The sequence below is a fragment of the Rissa tridactyla genome, chromosome 3, assembly GCF_028500815.1.
Source record: "Rissa tridactyla isolate bRisTri1 chromosome 3, bRisTri1.patW.cur.20221130, whole genome shotgun sequence".
Lineage (NCBI taxonomy): Eukaryota > Metazoa > Chordata > Aves > Charadriiformes > Laridae > Rissa > Rissa tridactyla.
Window position 1 is genome coordinate 102,912,601 of NC_071468.1, and position 19,295 is coordinate 102,931,895.

At 36.9% G+C, this 19,295-nt stretch overlaps 1 protein-coding gene across 1 annotated transcript in view; it reads left to right on the forward strand.

Annotated features, from left to right (window-relative positions):
• Window positions 1-19,295, forward strand: part of CSMD1 (CUB and Sushi multiple domains 1) — a 1,189,318-nt gene that overhangs the window by 796,511 nt on the left and 373,512 nt on the right. The window contains exons 8-10 of the mRNA XM_054196719.1: window positions 3,201-3,288; window positions 11,558-11,682; window positions 17,241-17,362. Of these exons, the coding sequence (XP_054052694.1) occupies window positions 3,201-3,288; window positions 11,558-11,682; window positions 17,241-17,362 (335 nt within the window). The remainder of the gene's footprint in view (window positions 1-3,200; window positions 3,289-11,557; window positions 11,683-17,240; window positions 17,363-19,295) is intronic.

Here is a 19,295-nt window from a genome sequence, read left to right on the forward strand (position 1 = left end):
TAAAACAGGTAAGAGAGGGGTCTTTCAAGGGCATACAAAAATGTTTAAAAGTAAAACAGTGAAAGACTGGGTATCTGACTGGATGAATAGTAGATGACGTATCTAAGAGATGCTTTCAGAAACGGACTGCAAGGTTTAAACATATTCTGGAAGTGAGATAGTCAAATCAAAGGTGGTACTCCTCCCACATGTTATGGATCTCAGTAGCAGTGGATAATACTTCATAGTGGTGGATAAAGGGGAAATCTGACAAGACTGAAACAGAGGAACATAAAGGTCTCTGACAGGGATTCAGTTGGGCATCTTTTCATCTGTGTTCAGTCTGAATGATAATAAATGTTGGAGCTAAAAAAAAATCTCGAAATATTAAAATCTAATTTTTAGGTAAATTCAAAAATACTGGCAGGTAAAGGTTTTAAGCATATTAACATGTAAAATTATATACATACATTTATGAATGCACTAAAGTCCTTGGTATCCCTGAACCACTAAACGTAATAAATGGTTTTACTAATTTGAGAAATTTGTTCCCTTTTTTCCCATCTGGAAAGATAGAATCAGACAGGCTTGTTTTACGGGGAATTGGATTTATTTTGTTATGACAGCATGTCATACAACCACCATCTGTTAAAAAACACTTGACAGTTCATTGGGGAGAGTAGAAGCTAAAACCTGGGCCATGTTTAACAAGGCCTGTAGACATCCAGAAAGATGTGCCGAGTTCCAGACATATGATACCTGCTCTGTTTCAAGCGACACTATTTCTCTGGGTAAATGATAGCCTGAGTCACCCTGCCCTGATATTGGTGAGAAAATTTGTTGACAGAGGAAAGAAGTGGCTGAGAAGAAAATTTTGCAAAGGTCCTCATCCATCTGGGGAGATCACTTCATTCTGTGCTGGGAGGTCTCAGTTAACTTTTACTGGTGTCACAAACAAAATACTTAACTCATTTTGTATGTCTGTCTGTAAAAGGAGGTAGCTTCACTGCAATGTGTTTGTGCTTAAAACATGATAGCAAAGGCAGTGTTCTCCAGCTTGTATTACAGTTGTTACGGTAAGGTTCAGGTTTAGTCAACTTGATACGTAGAATAGTCATATCAGTCATATCGCCTGTTTGCATGTTTTGGTGATTCAGTAGTCATGATTGAACCTCACCTCCACTAAAATAGCTACACTTCTGTGCTAAAAGTAGAAAATATTTGAACTATTTTTTTCCTGAAAAAAATACAAAAAATGTTAGTAGGAAGATTATTTATTTTAAGGAACATCAGTGTGGAAGCAGGCTGCTTTTCTAGCAAGAACAGGTTTTGACTATAACAGTATTTCAATGCTGACACTTCCCAAGAAACTACAAAATTAAATTCTCAGAATAAAACACGTGTTTACTAGCTAGTATAGACTTGTTCTGAAAGCCTTTATTCACACACAGAGAAATCTTTAGAAATCTAAGTAATGTTAGTGAAATTATCAGGACTGGGCTCTTGGTCTGGAATGTTTTCAAGATGGTGAATTCCAGATGATATACTTTTGTCCAGCTGAACTGGATTTTTACTCATGCTAGTTTTTTTTTTTTTATTTATTTATCAGGAAATAATTTTTTAAGTAAAAAATTGTTAATTGTGCCTGCAAAAAAGAAAAGAAAATTTTCTGGGACAAACAGTATACAATACAATAAGTAGTGTTAAAAAGATGTGGAGAAAGAGATGATTCCTTTCCTTTCCCATATTTTTAAAATACTCTATGTACCAATATAAAAAAAAGGAGAAAAATGCTGAAATATACTGTAATTGTTGCAGTTTCTGTACTTTAAGAAAATCTATACTCAGGTCAAGCATTTTGGTACTTAAAAGTGCTTTGTCTTAGTTAGAATTTTGTAGTGCTGTAATGTAGTTTTTTATTTCTTTAAATCTTCTCTTGTAAAACTTAGGAATTCTATATGAATTAATTGTCGCTGATGCTGCCAAAACAGACAAAGATTTATAGCTCTTATCATCTGATTGCATGTATCCTGCTTGTCACCACTCTTTTTGCCGCTGTGTTCAATTTGAAAGCATATCACTGTGCGGGAAAACCAACCACTTTTGGCATCTAATCTCTCATCACCTTTCAGCTGTAATGCTGTCATCTGTAATTCACTCAGGCTTGTGTAATTTATTTTGTGCAGCTAAAATATTCCAACCAACTTTTTTTTTTTATTCAGGAAGAATGTTCTGCCCTGTCCCTAAGGGTTTCCCAAAAATCTTTTAAGATTAAAAATGTGATCCACAAATTTCTACTAGCTCTATGCTTCTGTGAAGGAAAGAGAAAGACAGGAGGCGTGTAACTATGCATGGAGACACGTGTGTATGTGCAGGATAGAAAGCATATGTGTATCCAGGTTTTCTGTATATTCACAGTGTTGGGCTTGTTACTTTATGTGTTTTTCTTTATGATTAATTACTTTTAATTCCACATATTCCTTAAATGCCTTTATACAAATGAAGAAGAAAAAAAGTAAAAATCAAATGTTCAAATTGTTTTGAAAGGACCATAAAGTTATATGTTTATATACCTAGTATTATTTAAATATCTGACAGTCTGGAGGGAGAGAGAATGGAGGACAGAAGAAATGGAAGAGTATAGGATACCTTCTCTTTCTATTCCTACCTGAAAGCACAAAATAAGGATTTTGAGCCTTGTTTGCATGAGCACATATTCAGCTGGTTACAAATGCATTGTTCTGTGGGGTTTTCTGTGTATTTTTGAGATGAACTTTATCTTCATAAAAATATTTCTGTATTACAGTTGGGTTCTTGACTTTTGTCTATTTCAAGTCTTACTATGGAAAAAAGCTTAAACGAGATTTTATTTTCTTATACTACCTTAATGGTGTGGTGTGAATATTTCAGAAGGTGACTTCACGAAATGTTGTTTTCCCTGACTGAGAAAACCTGTGGATCCTAGTATATCCATAAAAAGATGACTGACTGTGAGAAATCAATCATTTATTTTCCCACAGAAGCAAAACATTTTTTTTATCATAACCAAAGAAAATAAACAATACACCCAAGAAATCAATTATATGGGGCTTCTTTTTGGTAATAATTTATACTGTTTCAGGAAAAAAATTAGGAATGTGCATACAGTTAAATCGAGGCCCTGGAAGTTAATGTATGGGAAAAGTGAAGAGTTGTCTTTTTTTTTTTCCTTTACTTTGCAGTGACCCAGGGTGGGGATGCAATTGCATCTGATACATGTCCTGATCCTGGAATTCCTGAAAATGGAAAAAGGGTGGGCTCTGACTTCAGGTAGGCACCTTTAGTTTTCTGTACGACCAAGAGGAAGGTATTTGCTGTTACATGTATACAGAACATGCAACTACAGATATGTATTGTTTCCCTAGTTTAAAATATGCTCTCTTTGTCAGAATAGCTCCAGTCCATTGTGTATCTTGGATTGCTTTTGATTGCTTTTGCTTGTTTCTTTTTTAAATCAATGCATTTTAAGTAGGAATTTTAGAGCAAAATACTATTGTCTGCGTATGAAAGGCAGAACTCCAATTTGGACAGCATAGAAGAACAAGCAGAGAGAATTGTCTGTTTTCCCACTATATACAAGTTAAAAAGCTTCGGAAACATGGCAAATTCAGTGTCTGATGCTGTGATGCATGCCGTCTCCTTGCTTTTTTTGTTTTTAGCTTTTGTTGTATTCATTAAAAAAAGAGGACGAGGTCAAATGGACCCCTATGGAGAAAGGAGGAAGGCTGCTCTTTCCCTGTTGTGGAAAAAAAGCAGAGACTTCAAGGTGTGGCAGAGAAGAGGGTCAAAGGAAGGAGGTGGGAGCCTCCAGCTCACGCAGAGATTTATAAATTGCTCAGCAGGGAATGGAGAGCCAGACCTAAGAGCAAATGGAATGGAAAACTCAGGAATTAGAAGGAATTGTGCAAAGTTCTCTGCAACTCCAGAAAGCAAGTTAATCAAACCTGTTTCCTGAATCAAGTCCCTTCCAAGCTAGGGCATAACTGATGTGAAAAATATTTTAAAAATCTGTTCTCTTTCTGACTGAATTCTTTTGGGATTTTTCTCTATTTACGCTCAAAGGAGTTTGAGAACTGATAAACAACTCCAACATTAAGAGAATCAGTTATATGCAAAGTCATGATTTCATTGGCAACAGGGCAAAAGTTAAATGTGTTTTAAAAAATAATGAAATGAAATCAGCTTTTCAATAAATAGGCTAGTGAGAGACAAGGTGTCCAGAAGATGTTTGCTATTATCCTGTTCTATATATTCTGATTCAACATGGCAAGTACAGCTGCTGCAAACAAAATTGTATGCTACAAAAATATAATATGCACTTACTGTCCAAAGGTCTGCTGTTCTAGGAAAACAAACGTAATTTTTATCTATGTGTTTATTAATGTTGATAGAAAACTAGGTAAAAATGGGATACTAAAATATCACTCTTTCTCAAGATGTATTAAAGTGTATGCATGTGTTCATCTGAGGCATACCTGTATACTTCCACTCTTATTTTGGAGAGTATTGTACTTTACTGTTTGTACAGGTTTGCCTCAGTTTCCCTCCTCTGCTTGAGTCTCTCATCGTAGCCATAAAGGGTATAGAGCATACCTCTTCTTCTGAATTCCTCCAAATCAAATACTTGGTTGAAAGAATTAAGGGCAGCATCTAGGATCACTCTGTTAGTAGCGAAGAGATAAAAGCACCTCTGGAAAGAGTTAACCCCATAGCCTAAATGTTTAATGGAAAATAGCATGAATTCACACCTGAAAGGGCCTTTCTCACTCCATTAACTATAGATATCACAGTAAGTTCAGCAGATTGGGATGGTGAGGGAGCCTGAGAACGTGACATATAAGAAGAGGCTGAGCGTTCTGGGTTTGCTCAGTCTTAAGAGAATCTGAAGGACCTTGTTGCTGTCTACAGATACTGAACAGGAGAGTGTAGAGAAGAGAAAGCCAGACTTTTCTCAGAGGTGGACAGTGACAGAGGTGGACAATAATAATTAATGGTTATACTATGAGGATTCTCAAACACTGGAAAAAGTTTCCAAGAAAGTTTGTGGAATCTCCATCCAGGGAGGAATTCAGAGCTCATCTGAGCAGGGACCTGAGCCTTCTGTTCCCACTGGACTTGCTTGGAGTGGAGCATTAGACTACCTGACGTCCTCTTCCAATCTAATTTGTTCTGTGAATCTATGAATGTTGTGTGGATTTTCTGTGTCCGTGATACACTGTGGGCCAAGCAGACTCTCATCTAGTTATGGTCCAAATCAGTGGCACGTGAACAATTGTTAAAAAACCACAGCAGGTCTGAGAGCACTGGTAAGCTGGAAGAGGGTAGGAGGAAAAATTACTTCTTTTCCCCTCTAGTCTATAATTTGAAAGAGAAAGGAATCTAAAATAGTTTTGGTGAAACAAGTCCAAAGATCCAAACTTGTGAGCCCCAATGTGGGAGAGCCCAACAGTAAAATTCCGAGCAGTGCCTGAAAATACCAAGAAGAGAGAAAGCCCAAAATAACCTTAAAGCTCCAAGTATGTTTGAAAACATCTGAGGGAATCTAATGTCAAGAAACCTTGCAAAACATAGATAACTGTATTTTGAACACAGTCTCTTATGAATGAATGTGGGTTAAAGGTATCTTAAATGTCTGGAGCTTGCTTACGAGTAGTGCTTACTAAATTGACAAAGCAAGGCTGTTCTCGTCTTTCCTTTACCCCATTCAGCCTCTGATAATATTTTCATTTCACCTCATTTATCTGTTCATGGGGATAGATGAATGCATACGGTGTTCAAAAATAGCACAAGCAACATCATATAAGATAGGATAAGTAAAATACATTAATATACTTTGATCACTTATTATTTGTGTGCGTGTTTTTGGGCCTCCAATTCTGAATATTATGTGAAAGAAACACTAAAAATTAATTTTACTCCTAAACCTTATTTGTCATCTGAAAACTGATTATGCAACAGCAGCTGTTTTTCATGTACTGTAATCTTTTTTTTAATATCTATTTAGAACATATCTTAGCTATCTTAAAGTTAGCTATGTATATATAGCTTGACATTTAAATAGAGAATTTGGCTGGAATTTAGTTTTTCTTTCTCTGAAATGACAAATTACGTTCTTCCCATAGAAAAGGGAAAACAGTATTTGCTGTTGCTTTCATTTCTCCAATGTAGTGAAAATGCTGTGGAGAGTTAAAGAAAGGCAATGTTTTTTCTTGTCTAAGAGGAAAGTATAGACACCAGAAGGAGCTATTATTCTTGTCAGGAGAATGACAACTGTGGATATTAATCTGAACTAAAACACGTGAAAATGCACATTATTCAAAATCTTTTCCAGTCTACTGAAAGACATGTTGTGAGTGGGATTGATGAAAAGGCAGAGGATTTATTTTCAAGGCAGCTTGAGACCCAACTGATTCAGTAATGACAAGTTCTTTGAAAACGGTTTCATTGTTTTCAGCATAATAATGGCATTTATTCTAATATCATAAAGCAAACAAAAAGGTATTGAAATCTTAACCTTTTCATTCTGTCCTTTTGCCACGCTTCTACTGTGATCCATTCAGGAAGTAGGGGAGGTGATTTTCAGTGATTTAAAAAAAATCCATTGGATATTTGGATTCATTTTGAGGAAAAAATGGCAACTCAGAGTTTGCTAGATGTATGAGAACGCAATCATACAATTTTGGGGTCAGCATCACATTTTATTTTTATGTGAGATCTCAAAACAGTAGATTGTTTAAATGAAATTTAAAGTGGATATAAACAATAATGTTTTGGCTCTCCTTAAATATTACATGGTATGTGTGGTGCTGTGAAAATAGAATCATTTTCCGTGATTCCACTGACACTTGTAACAAAAATAGCTTTTTTCAATGAAATAAGCTGTGTTATGCTTAGTATTTCTTACGGGATTTTTTTCGTTTTAGAAAATGGCTTCTTTCAATCAAATTCTGCCCTTCTTTATAAAAGCACAAATTTTGCTTTGATACAGTTCAACTTTAAAATAGGAAAAAAAAAAGAAACTTATTTCTTACCCTTGTTGGTTGAAAGTTTACATAGAGAATTAACAAAACAAAACACAACCAGTGCCCGCAGATTTCCTGATCTCCTTCTATGATAAGGTGACCCACTTAGTGAATGAGGGAAAGGCTGTGGATGTTGTCTACCTGGATTTTTGCAAAGCTTTTGACACAGTTTCCCACAGCATTCTCCTGGAGAAACTGGCTGCTCATGGCCTGGACAGATGTACTCTTTGCTGGGTAAAAAACTGGCTGGACAGCTGTGCCCAGAGAGTGGTGGTAAATGGAGTTAAATCCAGTTGGTGTCTGGTCACAAGTGGTGTCCCCCAGGGCTCGGTGCTGGGGCCGGTTCTCTTTAATATCTTTATCAATGATCTGGATGAAGGGATCGAATGCACCCTCAGTAAGTTCGTAGATGACACTAAACTGGGCAGGTGTGTTGATCTGCTTGAGGGTAGGTTGGCTCTGCAGAGGGATCTGGACAGGCTGGACTGATGGGCTGAGGCCAACGGTATGAGGTTCAACAAGGCCACGTGCCGGGTCCTGCACTTGGGTCACAACAACCCCATGCAGCGCTAGAGGATTGGGGCGGAGTGGCTCGAAAGCAGCCTGGCAGAAAAGGACCTGGGGGTGTTGGTTGACAGCCGGCTGAATATGAGCCAGCAGTGTGCCCAGGTGGCCAAGAAGGCCAACAGCATCCTAGCCTGTATCAGGAATAGTGTGGTGAGCCGGACTAGGGAAGTGATCATCCCCCTGTACTCGGCACTGGTGAGGCCTCACCTCGAGTACTGCATTCAGTTTTGGGCCCCTCGCTACAAGAAGGACATTGAGGTGTTGGGAGCGTGTCTAGAGGAGGGCTACTAAGCTGGTGAGGGGTCTGGAGGACAAACCTTATGAGGACCGACTGAGGGAGCTGGGGTTGTTTAGCCTGGAGAAGAGGAGGCTGAGGGGAGACCTCATCACCCTCTACAGCTACCTGAAAGGAGGTTGTAGAGAGATGGGGGCTGACCTCCCTGGTGACAAGTGATAGGACGAGAGGGAACGGGTTCAAGTTATGTCAGGGGAGGTTTAGATTGGATATTAGGAAACATTTTTTCACTGAAAGGGTTATTAAACATTGGAATAGGCTGCCCAGGGAGGTGGTGGATTCACCATCCCTGGAGGTGTTTAAAAAAAGGGTAGATGGGGCACTTAGGGACATGGTTTAGAAGTGGCTTTTGTCAGGGTAGGTTAATGGTTGGACTTGATGATCTTAAAGGTCCCTCCCAACCTCAGCAATTCTATGATTCTATAATTTGCTCAGTGACTGGGGAGGTAAAGAAGTGAAAAACAGAAATTAAAACCATTCGTGGTTAACAATTGTAAATTAAGTGAAGTAATAATTTCCTTTGAAATCACAGATCAAATAAGTTAAAATATGGCTTTAAAAGGATGCCCCCTTTTTAATGGAAAACTTCAATCAGAATCATAGAATAGAATCATAGAATAGTTTGGGTTGGACCTTCAAAGTCATGTAGTCCAACCGGACCTTGAATGTTTCCAGGCATGGGGCATCTGCCACCTCTTTCGGCAACCTGTTCCAGTGTTTCAAATATTCTGATTTCTGATGCAGTAAGTGAAGGATTTTATGGTTAGACTGGGTTTTCATCATTACAGCAATATTAAAAAAAATAATTATTGTAAATGGATACAGAAAGCGTTACACAGTAATTTAATCTGTATATTTATGATGATTCAACTTGTTTCACTATTATTCTATACAGTATATTGTAATTTTTTTCCAAAGCTCTGGAAATAGTTTATATCTAAGGATTAATAATGTGAACTTGATATATTTTACACAGTGGATATCACCTTTTGAAAAGTTTGATCACGAACTAAGTGACACAAAATAAATATGCTGACTAAAACATATTAAAAACAAACAAAAAATCTAGCAAAAATGTCAAATTAAAGAGCAAGGTAGGAAAACGAAGTACTCAGAAGCTCCTTAGTGTTAGAACTTGAGGTGGAGAGAAACCTGAACGCCAGCTATAGGCATTGACAAGTAGAATCTTTTGAAAGTCATTTCAAGAATTCTAATTAAACTTCAGCTAGGCTACAGAAGAGCAGTCATAGGTTTGACCAGAATGACTGAGATAGTTCTGGACACGGTGTATGCGTGGCTAGAATATATGCTAAGTCTGCTTTAATATGAGTTAAGATCCAACCTTTTTGAAGCACCTATTGTGAGAAATCAGGTTTATGCCATGAGTCTGACAACCGGTACTTTCCAGAAAATACTTTTAATATAATCTTAATTCTATCAAGGCTTACAAAAAAACAGGAAAAAAGTATTGAAAGGTTCTAAATGCTGCTGAATGGAGGTACGAACTGTCCCACTATAATACATGTGAAGGAAATTAAAAGTTTCTGTAAGTAACTGGTTAATAATGAAATGTTTATAGTTGTATAATACACACATTGCAAATATCTGAATGAAATCATATAACTTCAGGTGTTTAAGAGAACAGTGGATGCTGAGAATCCTTGGTGAGCTGAGTCACTGGAGGATTTTCTCTTTCCAGATAATCTATCTAAATAAGCATCTTAGCGGAGGGCATGCACCTGGGCCACACAGTCTACAATAAAAGTCCTCATCCTCTAAGCAATGTCCAAATTATTGAATTTCTTCATTGATTCCATTGGCACATGGAAGAAAGGGAGGTGATTTGTGACAGCAAAATTTTCTGCAGGGTCCTGCACCTGGGTCGGGGCAATCCCTGGTATTAATACAGGCTGGGGCATGAAGGGATTGAGAGCAGCCCTGCTGAGAAGGACTTGAGGGTACTGGTGGATGAAAAGCTGGACATGAGCCAACAATGTGCACTTGCAGCCCAGAAGGCCAGCTGTATCCTGGGCTGCATCAAAAGAAGTGCGGCCAGCAGGTTGAGGGAGGTGATTCTGCCCCTCTACTCTGCTCTGGTGAGACCCCACCTGGAGTACTGCGTCCAGCTCTGGAGCCCTCAGCACAGGAAAGACATGGATGGACCTTTTGTATTGGGTTCAGAGAAGGCCTGTGAAGATGATCAGAGGGCTGCATCACCTCTGCTATGAGGACAGGCTGAGAGAGTTGTGATTGTTCAGCCTGGAGAAGAGAAGGCTCTGGGGAGACCTTATAGCAGCCTTTAAGTACTTAAAGGGAGCTTATAAGAAAGATGGGGACAAACTTTTTAGCAGGGCCTGTTGCACTAGGAAAAAGCATAATGGTTTTAAACTGAAAGAGGGGAGATCCTGACTAGATATAAGGAAGAAATTTTTTGCAATGAGAGTGGTGAAACATTGGAACAGGTTGCCCAGAGAGGTGGTAGATGCCCCATCCTGGCAACATTGACAGGGCTCTGAGCAACCTGATCTAATTGAAGATGTCCCTGCTCATTGCAGGAGAGATTGGACTAGATGACCTTTAAAGGTCCCTTCCAACCCAAACTATTCTATGGTTCTATGATAATAATGATAAACAATATAGTTGTCTTTGTGAGATCCTCTGAGAAAATAGTAGAATACTTTCCTTGAAGGGTAGGAGTGAGCTGGATGTTAGTGAATGAGGTTATTTGCTATTGTCCACAGCACAATTTTAAGCACTAAGCTTTCTAAGTGCCATCTAGCAATCCCCTGATGTTTAGGACTCAATGACTTAGAAAGACCAAACTGAGAAATCTGCTTTATCAAGATCACTTAGTTCACTACATGGGATTACCAGATACAGATTTAAATGTGCAAGAAAGCTAACAACAATACCCATTGATTGTGATGGGGAACAAAGAATGTCAGAAATAATAAATGGAAGCAGAAATGTAAATACTGTTTAGGAAAGCTCTTTTTGAGATACACAGTAACTATATACGGTTTTTTAATTCTTCATAAATGTTGGTCAACATTGTTCAGAAAAAAAAAAAGAATAAAGTTACAAATCACTCCAAAGAGACAAATTCCAAAGTCACAAGTGAAACAGTCAAATTTCTGTCCTAATAAAATTTATCATTTAGCATAATTTTTAACAGGATATTTCAGTAAGGTCAGGAATATTTAATGAATTATTACAATTACTGAAATTAGTATTTCCTGGTCCTACATGTTGACAAATTACCCTAATTGCTTTAAGAGAATCTGGAGAGGTTGAAATTATTCCTGAAGTTAATTTTGTTGCCTGAAACAATCGTGATTATATATTTTCTTAAAAAATATATCTCTCTATGCATTCATCGAAGTCATAGTTTAAAAGATGACACTTAGTATCACAATTACTTTATATTTCTGGCCTTATTCTGTAAAAGGTGGACAAACTAAATAGTAGACCTGTTGCCTATAGTATAAGTTGATTTTTTGTGAATATAGTAATGATGGAGTAGAATTTGCCACCCTAAAATCTTTGTTTGGACCTAGAAATATTTTGTCATTTGGTGACATTTACATTTGTTTGGGGAGGTTGATATTTAAAATACGTTTTAATTGTTTCCCTCTTCCTCACATTTTTATCCCAGGGTGGGTGCAAGTGTACAGTTTTCCTGTGAAGATAATTATGTTCTGCAAGGTTCTAAGAGCATCACTTGTCAGAGAGTGACAGATACACTGGCTGCCTGGAGCGACCACAGGCCAATTTGCAGAGGTAGGTGCTATTCTTTGGAATTTTTCGTGACGTTTTGAAGGGTAATTTATAATTTCTGTTTAGAAATGCAATGAAATGTTGTTCAAAACAAAGCAACAAACCATATATATATATGTATTTTTATATATATATATATAAAAAAAATAATTTATATATTTATGTGTGTGTGTAAACATATATGTTTTCATATGTCCAAAGATCTTTCTGTATCTTGAAGCACACAAGCAAAGATGCAGAAACAGTATCAATTTAGGGAGCTAATTTCCTTTTTATAGTTTTCATTTTTCTTAATCTTCTTTTTGTCATGTTAAACATATTTTAAGTAGAACTAGGTAGTTAGGTTTAGGTTTAACTTTTCTTATTAAATTCCTAAATAGGAGCTCCTCACAATCATACTGTGTTCCTGCCAGTCCCAAATATTTCCATAGTCCTCATTTTTTGGTAAATTCCCTTCTCTTTCATCTATTGTGCTCAACCTTACAAATGGCCTAACCTTCTGACTTCTTTTCTAAATGTTTTCTCATTATGCTTTGAGACAATTAGTAAGTTCCTCTCCCTGCTTTTAAGGAAAAGAGGGGGAGGTGGCTTTTTGTATGTGTGTATGTTTTTCCGTTGCAATCTACTGCCTGTAAAAAAAGCGCAGAAAAATATTTAAATGCTCTCAAACTACTCCAGAACTGAGGTATATAGGAAAAATAAAGAATATATATCTATGTACAGAGCTTCTTCTCAGTGGAAAGATTAAAGTGTATTGCCCATTTGGATTGTGCATGTTAAAGTCTTTACCCTAGAAATGCACTTGCCTTATGTCCTCCTAGAATGAGACAACCTAGCCAGGATAGGGAAACATGAAAACCCATCATCATTAATTAGAAAAAAAAAAAAAAGGAAAAAATAAAAGAAAAGAAAAAAGCAATGAGACAAATTGGTTTTTATACTTTATTTATCATTTTGAGGTAGATCAAAGAGATGCTTCTTGCACTCACAAAATCTTACATTGAATGCCAGTTACAAGGGCAGCAAATGATAGAGAGACTGTGAAGGTAAGGATTTGCAACACCCAGACCTAAACTTTTGCTTGTTCAAGAGTGAGCTAAAGCCTAATCTCACTTATATAAAACTCATATATTTATAAAAGAAAGTTTCATTACCTAGTTATTTCACGATACCAAAAGGAAAAAAAAAATATCCTCTTGCCAGAATAGATTTTTCAACTTGTGTAACTACATGTGTGATACACTTGCAAATTATGCTTTCTTCATTAAAGAGTGTAAACAGTTGTGGTGGGTTGACCCCAGTCAGCAGCTAAATACTTGCCCAGCCGCCTGCTCACTTGCCCCCAGTGGGATGGGGGAGAGATCTGTCAGAGCAAAAGCTGAAAACTCGTGGGTGGACATCAACACAATTTAATAAATGAAGACAAGCTGTGCATGCGACCAAAGCAAAATAAGGATTTTATTAACTACTTCCAATTAGTGGGCAGCTATTTAGCCATTTTCTGGAAAGCAGGATGTCAGCACAAGTGATGATCGCTTGGGAAAACAAACCTATAACCATGAACGTGCCCACTTCCTCCTCCTTGTCCTGAGCTTTTATTGCTGACCATGCTGTCATATGGTATGGGATATCCCTTTAATCCGTTGGCGTCAGCTGTCCTGGCTGTGTTCCCTCCCAGCTTCTTGCCCACCCCCAGCCTACTTGCTGTCGGGGCAGCATGAGAAACAGAGAAGGCTTTGATGTTGTGCAAGCACTGCTCGGCAATAGCCAAAACACTGGTGTGTTATCAACACTATTCTAGTTACAGCTCTAAACAAAGGCACCATACAAGCTGCTATGAAGAAAGTTAACTCTATTCCAGTCAGGCCTAATAAAAAAGTCTATAAAGGCGACTCTTGGATAAATTATTACAAGCTGTATGTAACATGGGTAATATTACATGGGCACATCCATGTAAAGGCTAGACAATCTAAAACATAGTAAAAAAGAAATAAATAAAATTCATACCTCCTACTCTTTTCAGAGCAGCAAAACAACTGTGATTCGTGTCTCTGTAGCTCAGTTTATCTAAATGAAAAATCTAAATATATCTTCTCAAGTATTTGGATTCACACTACTGCAGAATAACGTGTCAGTGCAACTCCACTGTTCACTCTTCTTTGGTGTTTTTTTTTTTTTTTTTGTCTCCTGAATTTATTCTTGTTTGCTAATACGTTGCAGAAATGAGCTGAAGTAATCTATGCAAGGTAAAAATAATGCTCAGCGGAAAGGGGCTATTTGCTGCTGAATTATCTGTGTGTTATTACTAGTGTTTGCTGTTCCTTCCAATTTATTATCTGCAAATATCTCTATTATGCTTTACTCCCTCCAGTAAACTTCTAACAAAATAGGATAAATTAGTTCTATACTTCCATTAAAACCTCAGTTGGAAAAAGAAGATCCTTTCCTCCAACGTAACTGGAGCTAAAATTTCACAACAGTCTGAGGGTCAAGACAGCCAGTCTCTAAAAGTTACTTGTTTTTTTCTAAACACAGATTAACATTGTTTAGGCTGAATGGTGTATAATTGGGGTTCAATGTTACAACATTGCACGTGGTGCACTTTTGTGGGTGGCCCGAAGTGAAAGATAAAAGTTTTATTTGTAGTCCATATTCTACCTAAACCCCTTTCTGACCTTCAAGATGCCAATATTCAAGGCACTCACACCATGTATTTAATAATAAAACACACAATACAAAGGACTATTTATCACATTTTCTAATTAATCATCAACTTTAAGTGGAAAAGCTGATAAACTACATGCAACTACTCTGGGCTTAATGACTTCAAGCCTCTGAGACTTACTGAAGAAGCTGAACTTTGCATTTACCCCAGAATGGTGACCAACAGAGTTCAGAATTTATGAATCGACCAATAGTGAGAGGAACCACCTTACTGTCGGCAAGTTCCTTCATTATTTACATTAAACAATATCCTTGTAATGACCTTACATGAAAGGGCACAGGAGGGGCTGGTGGATCCCTGGGGCCCGGGAGCTGCGGGGTCCACCTGAGGTGGCAGCTCAGGGCCAGGCCTGAAAGGCAGGGCCCATCCCACCGCCCCCGGCGGGGAGCAGCCTTGGGCACGGCGCCCTTCCCTGGGGATGGGGACAGCCCACGGCCAGGCTGAGACAGCAGGGCCTGGATGGGGGTCAGCATCAACAAAGTCTGCGAGCAGGCACAGGCATGGCTGTGGTGGAACTGCAGGCTCCCGAGACATTGGTCAGGCAGCGACTGACAGTCCAAGCCCAGACTGAAATGGATCCCCTGGGCGCACAGACAAGGAGTGGTGGGAGGCCCCAGGTGGGGCTGGTCAGGGCAGTTTAAATCTCTTAGTGCCCTCGGGAACTGAACGGTGCTGATGTAAATGTTCCCAGTTTTCTTGAATTCCACACAAAAACCTTACAGCAATTCATTCTGTTTTCTGTAAGTGATATACAAGGCAATTTTTGTACAATGTTTTGCAGTAACTCAATTTCCTAAACAGGCCTCTGGGCAGAACTTCAATTGTAGCTCTTGCTTGGCTTTTTTCTTTTTTTTCCTGCCTTTTTTTTTTTTTTCTTCCCCCCAAAATCCACATAGGAGAACGATAAGAGAATAACAGCTTGACTGAAAAAGATCTGAAAGACGGACTTTTCCTAGCCTCTCTTCTTTGTGTATAGCTAGAGAAGGTATAAACTGTATTCGAAAGCTTATTGCTACAAAGTCATGCCTCTGGCTTAGTTCCTACTGTAGCAGACCTTGTGCAGGGTGAATTGAAAATAAATTAATAAATATTAATTGTCTGCTAGTTGCATGCTGGAGGTGTAGTGCCTCTACCAGTTACTGGAATGAGAATGTCCTCTATTTCATATCCTATGAATCTGCTCTTGTTATTCTAGCAATTAAAATGATACATTTTGCTTGATACAGCAGCAATATGCTGAGCTTTCTGTATTGCTAGTAGGCATCATACAGTGGCATACTTAAACGTGATTAGTTCTTTTTTTTCCATGTTAAGCACAGACAGCTTGTTAATAATCGTCAGTGAAGCTTTGGTAGAATTACCTATGTGGGCGAGGGGGGGTTTTTGGCTTCTACTCAGATCGTTATGGAAGATTTCCATGTGAAGTGTCTGTGACTTAAGTGAAATTCATGGAAGGATATTAAGACAGTTTCTGTCATAAACATAGATAGACATTTTCACAGAAAACTGAGTTCTAGCTGAATCAATCTAGACATAGAATTATACTTAGTTCTCAAAGACTAGTCTCTAACATAGTAACAGAGGACCAAGTGCTGGTAGCAAATTGTGATAGAAGGACAGAAAATCTGAAAGTAATTTTCCTCTAGTTTCCTTCTTTCCTATTTGTACCAGTCACACTTCTATTAATGGGGAAGATCAGGCTTCCTCCCAACAAGTATGTGAGGTAAAGAAATTCTTCATAATGGAGGCAGCCACAGAGAAAGATGAAAAATAAAATTCCCCAAAGTACCAGAAATATGTTGGATACTTTAATCCAATATTCAGAAAAAGAATGACCAGGTTTTTAAGGAATGGAGTAATTCTTCTTTTCAGTACTGAAGCTTAGGTAACTGAGGATTCTAAATTACGTGAAAAGTTAATGGGAATTATATGGATAAGTTATAAGATTCAGATATTTGAAGATATACAGTATCTAAATACTTACAAATTGTATGATCTAGACTATTTAGCATGTTGCCAAAGTGCTCTAGTACCATAAACCTGTCAGTGGAATTTTAAAATGTTCTGATTTCCATTTGATATCACCAGAAATTACATGTCTAAATGTTTTTTAAATACTTTGAGATACTGAAATATTTTGAGAAGATTGAATGTTTTGGAAAATCTATCCTTAATGCTCTTTGGAAGATAGCTTAATTCATGAAGTAGTTTATTTTCAAGTTGTTAACTATCCAGATTTGCTGAATGTGACAGACGAATTGTGATGGTTTCACAACTGAATCTCTGCTTTACAAAACTCAGGCTATTGCCTAGAACCATTTTCCTTTTTTTTCTTTCTAATTTTATTTCCTCTGGTGTAAAGACCTGAGACACCACAAAAGTTCATGTTAAGGATATACTGTTACATAGAGTTAACCATTGTGATACTTTTTTTTTCTCTCCAACCATGGAGAAATCATGGAGAGCACATACTGGCCCTTCTTAGATTCATACATAGAAGGCTCCCTCCATCCAATTGGAGAGGGTAAATCCCTCTCTAAATGGAATATTAATATGATAATTCTGAGAATTTAATTTACATAAAGTAAGAATAAAGTAATAATAAAGTAATGCAAACGTTGGGCTGATTGAAAAGTGCCCATTTCCTTCCTCTGTAGGTCATTTTCCAGGATTTTTTTGTCTGTCTCAAACATCTTCAAAGGCAGATTATTATAGAATATATCAGCATAATAATACTTCGACAGTGAGTTGTTATTAATTCTATGGCAATTTTATAATGTTTATTTTAAACGTAACCACTCATCAAAAGAATCTGATTTGCTGTTTATCATTTTAGCTAGAACATGTGGTTCTAATTTACGTGGACCAAGTGGGATTATTACATCACCAAATTATCCAGTTCAGTATGAAGACAATGCACACTGCGTGTGGGTCATTACCACAACTGATCCAGAAAAGGTATGCTTTTTCTCTTTGTCTCAATTTAAACTGTAGAATTTTGGATCTGTCTTAAAATTATTTCATACATATTTGCACGAATGTATTAACACATGCGAGTGTGTATGTTCATTTAAACACAAAAATGACCAGAGGTGTTAAGAAAATATATCAGGCACTAGAAAAAAAAAAATTAGTAATATCTGTGAAAACGTCTACTCAGAGTAATACGTTTCAAAGTTTCCAAGTTATTTATAACTTTTCTAATGAAATACAGAAAATCATATTCAAAATCACATATTGTTAAATGAGTTAGTATTGGATTTTTCAAGTTGTATCTTGATACTTATTGTTGGAAGTATAACAACAGACATACATCTAAGTACTTTGTCTGATCTTGTTAGGTGTTTTACCACCTACGTTATTTCTCTTTTCAAGCCACTGTTTTCCGTTAATGATTCTAAATACATAACTCTGAATAATTATGCATAAAATAGTAGTTATAATTTAAGTTTTGTTATTACACCGCAGTGTACTGAAATGCCTTTTTACTTGTTTTTCTGTAACATCATTTTACTTCCTCAAAAAAGGACAGAGACCCCCTACCTGTAGGAAAAAAAATGAACTAAAAAAATCTTTCACTGGTATTTTACTTTTCTGTAGCGAAATGCTGAATAAATGAGTTACAGTAAGTTGAAGAATGTGCAATCTGTATGTACTTCCATCATTACAAAGCATCTATTTCCTATGCAGTTTTTTGCAAGACTGTATTCTTGACTTTTTTGATATACTTAAGGAAAAAATGTTTATCTCACCATAAATTAATGCAAATGTTTAGCCGTAGAAATGCTGCATGCTTACATTGAATATTGTTTAGACGTAAACACTGCTTCTTTGCAAAATCTATTGAGTTCACTTTTTCTTAAAGCAGATTCCGTGCCTCAATAAAGGTATGTATTCAGGAAAAACAGGCCAAAGTACAAAACCATCACATTGCAGAACGTTTTACTGTAGTGTTCTCTGAAGAGAAAGGCCTCTTTTCAGTTCCAAACTGAATTGTTATATTTTATTTAGTATAGCAATCAGAAGTGACTATTTGTCGCTGAATGACCTTTGACTTTTAAAGTTATTAAATTGTATAGAATGTATTAAATCACATTGCATTTTTTAATATGGACAAGCATTTAAAATATGAAAAGTGTCTGACAAATGCTTCTACTCAAATTTATATTCAGCAATGTGTAGTCCCTTTGATTCTGAAAAATGTAGCATGGTTTTATAAGAGAAAATTTAAGTGCATCAAAAGAAAATAAGAAATTGCTACTAATACAAGAGTCTTGCCATCATAATGATTTCTTTATTGAAAACTTTTCCATTAATGTTTAATTTTTATTTTTCTTCCCTTGACTTTTCAAGAATTTTAATTAAGCATTGTTTTTCATATTTATAATAAAATGAAGATAGTAACGTCTTTGCTGGTAGCAAGAAAGTTTAACCATAATAATACAAAAAATGGTACTGACTGTGCAGTGCTATTTATTAAACTGTGCAGTGTATGTTTTCTATGGAGGCTCAGATGTGTGAAAAACAATAAACCTTAGTCTACTACAATAACACGCAACTTCTATTCATTCTATACAATATATCTTTCTCAATGGATTTAAGATTTTAGTAGGGTAGAGCTTAATGAGCTTGGTGAGGATTAACTTATTACTTTGTTCACTGGACTTGAAAAGACACTCATAAGTAGTATTCTGTGGACAGGTTGATAGTTCATCAGTCACAAGAATACACTGAAGGAATTGCACGCTTAGACACATCAATTCTTTTGTTATGTTCAAAATGAAGAGGTATGAGCACAATGCTTGGAGCTTTCACCCAGAAAAAAATCCACACTACTACATCCATCTGGGTGGAAAGTAAAGAGATAAGCTAACAGATTTATTGACAATCA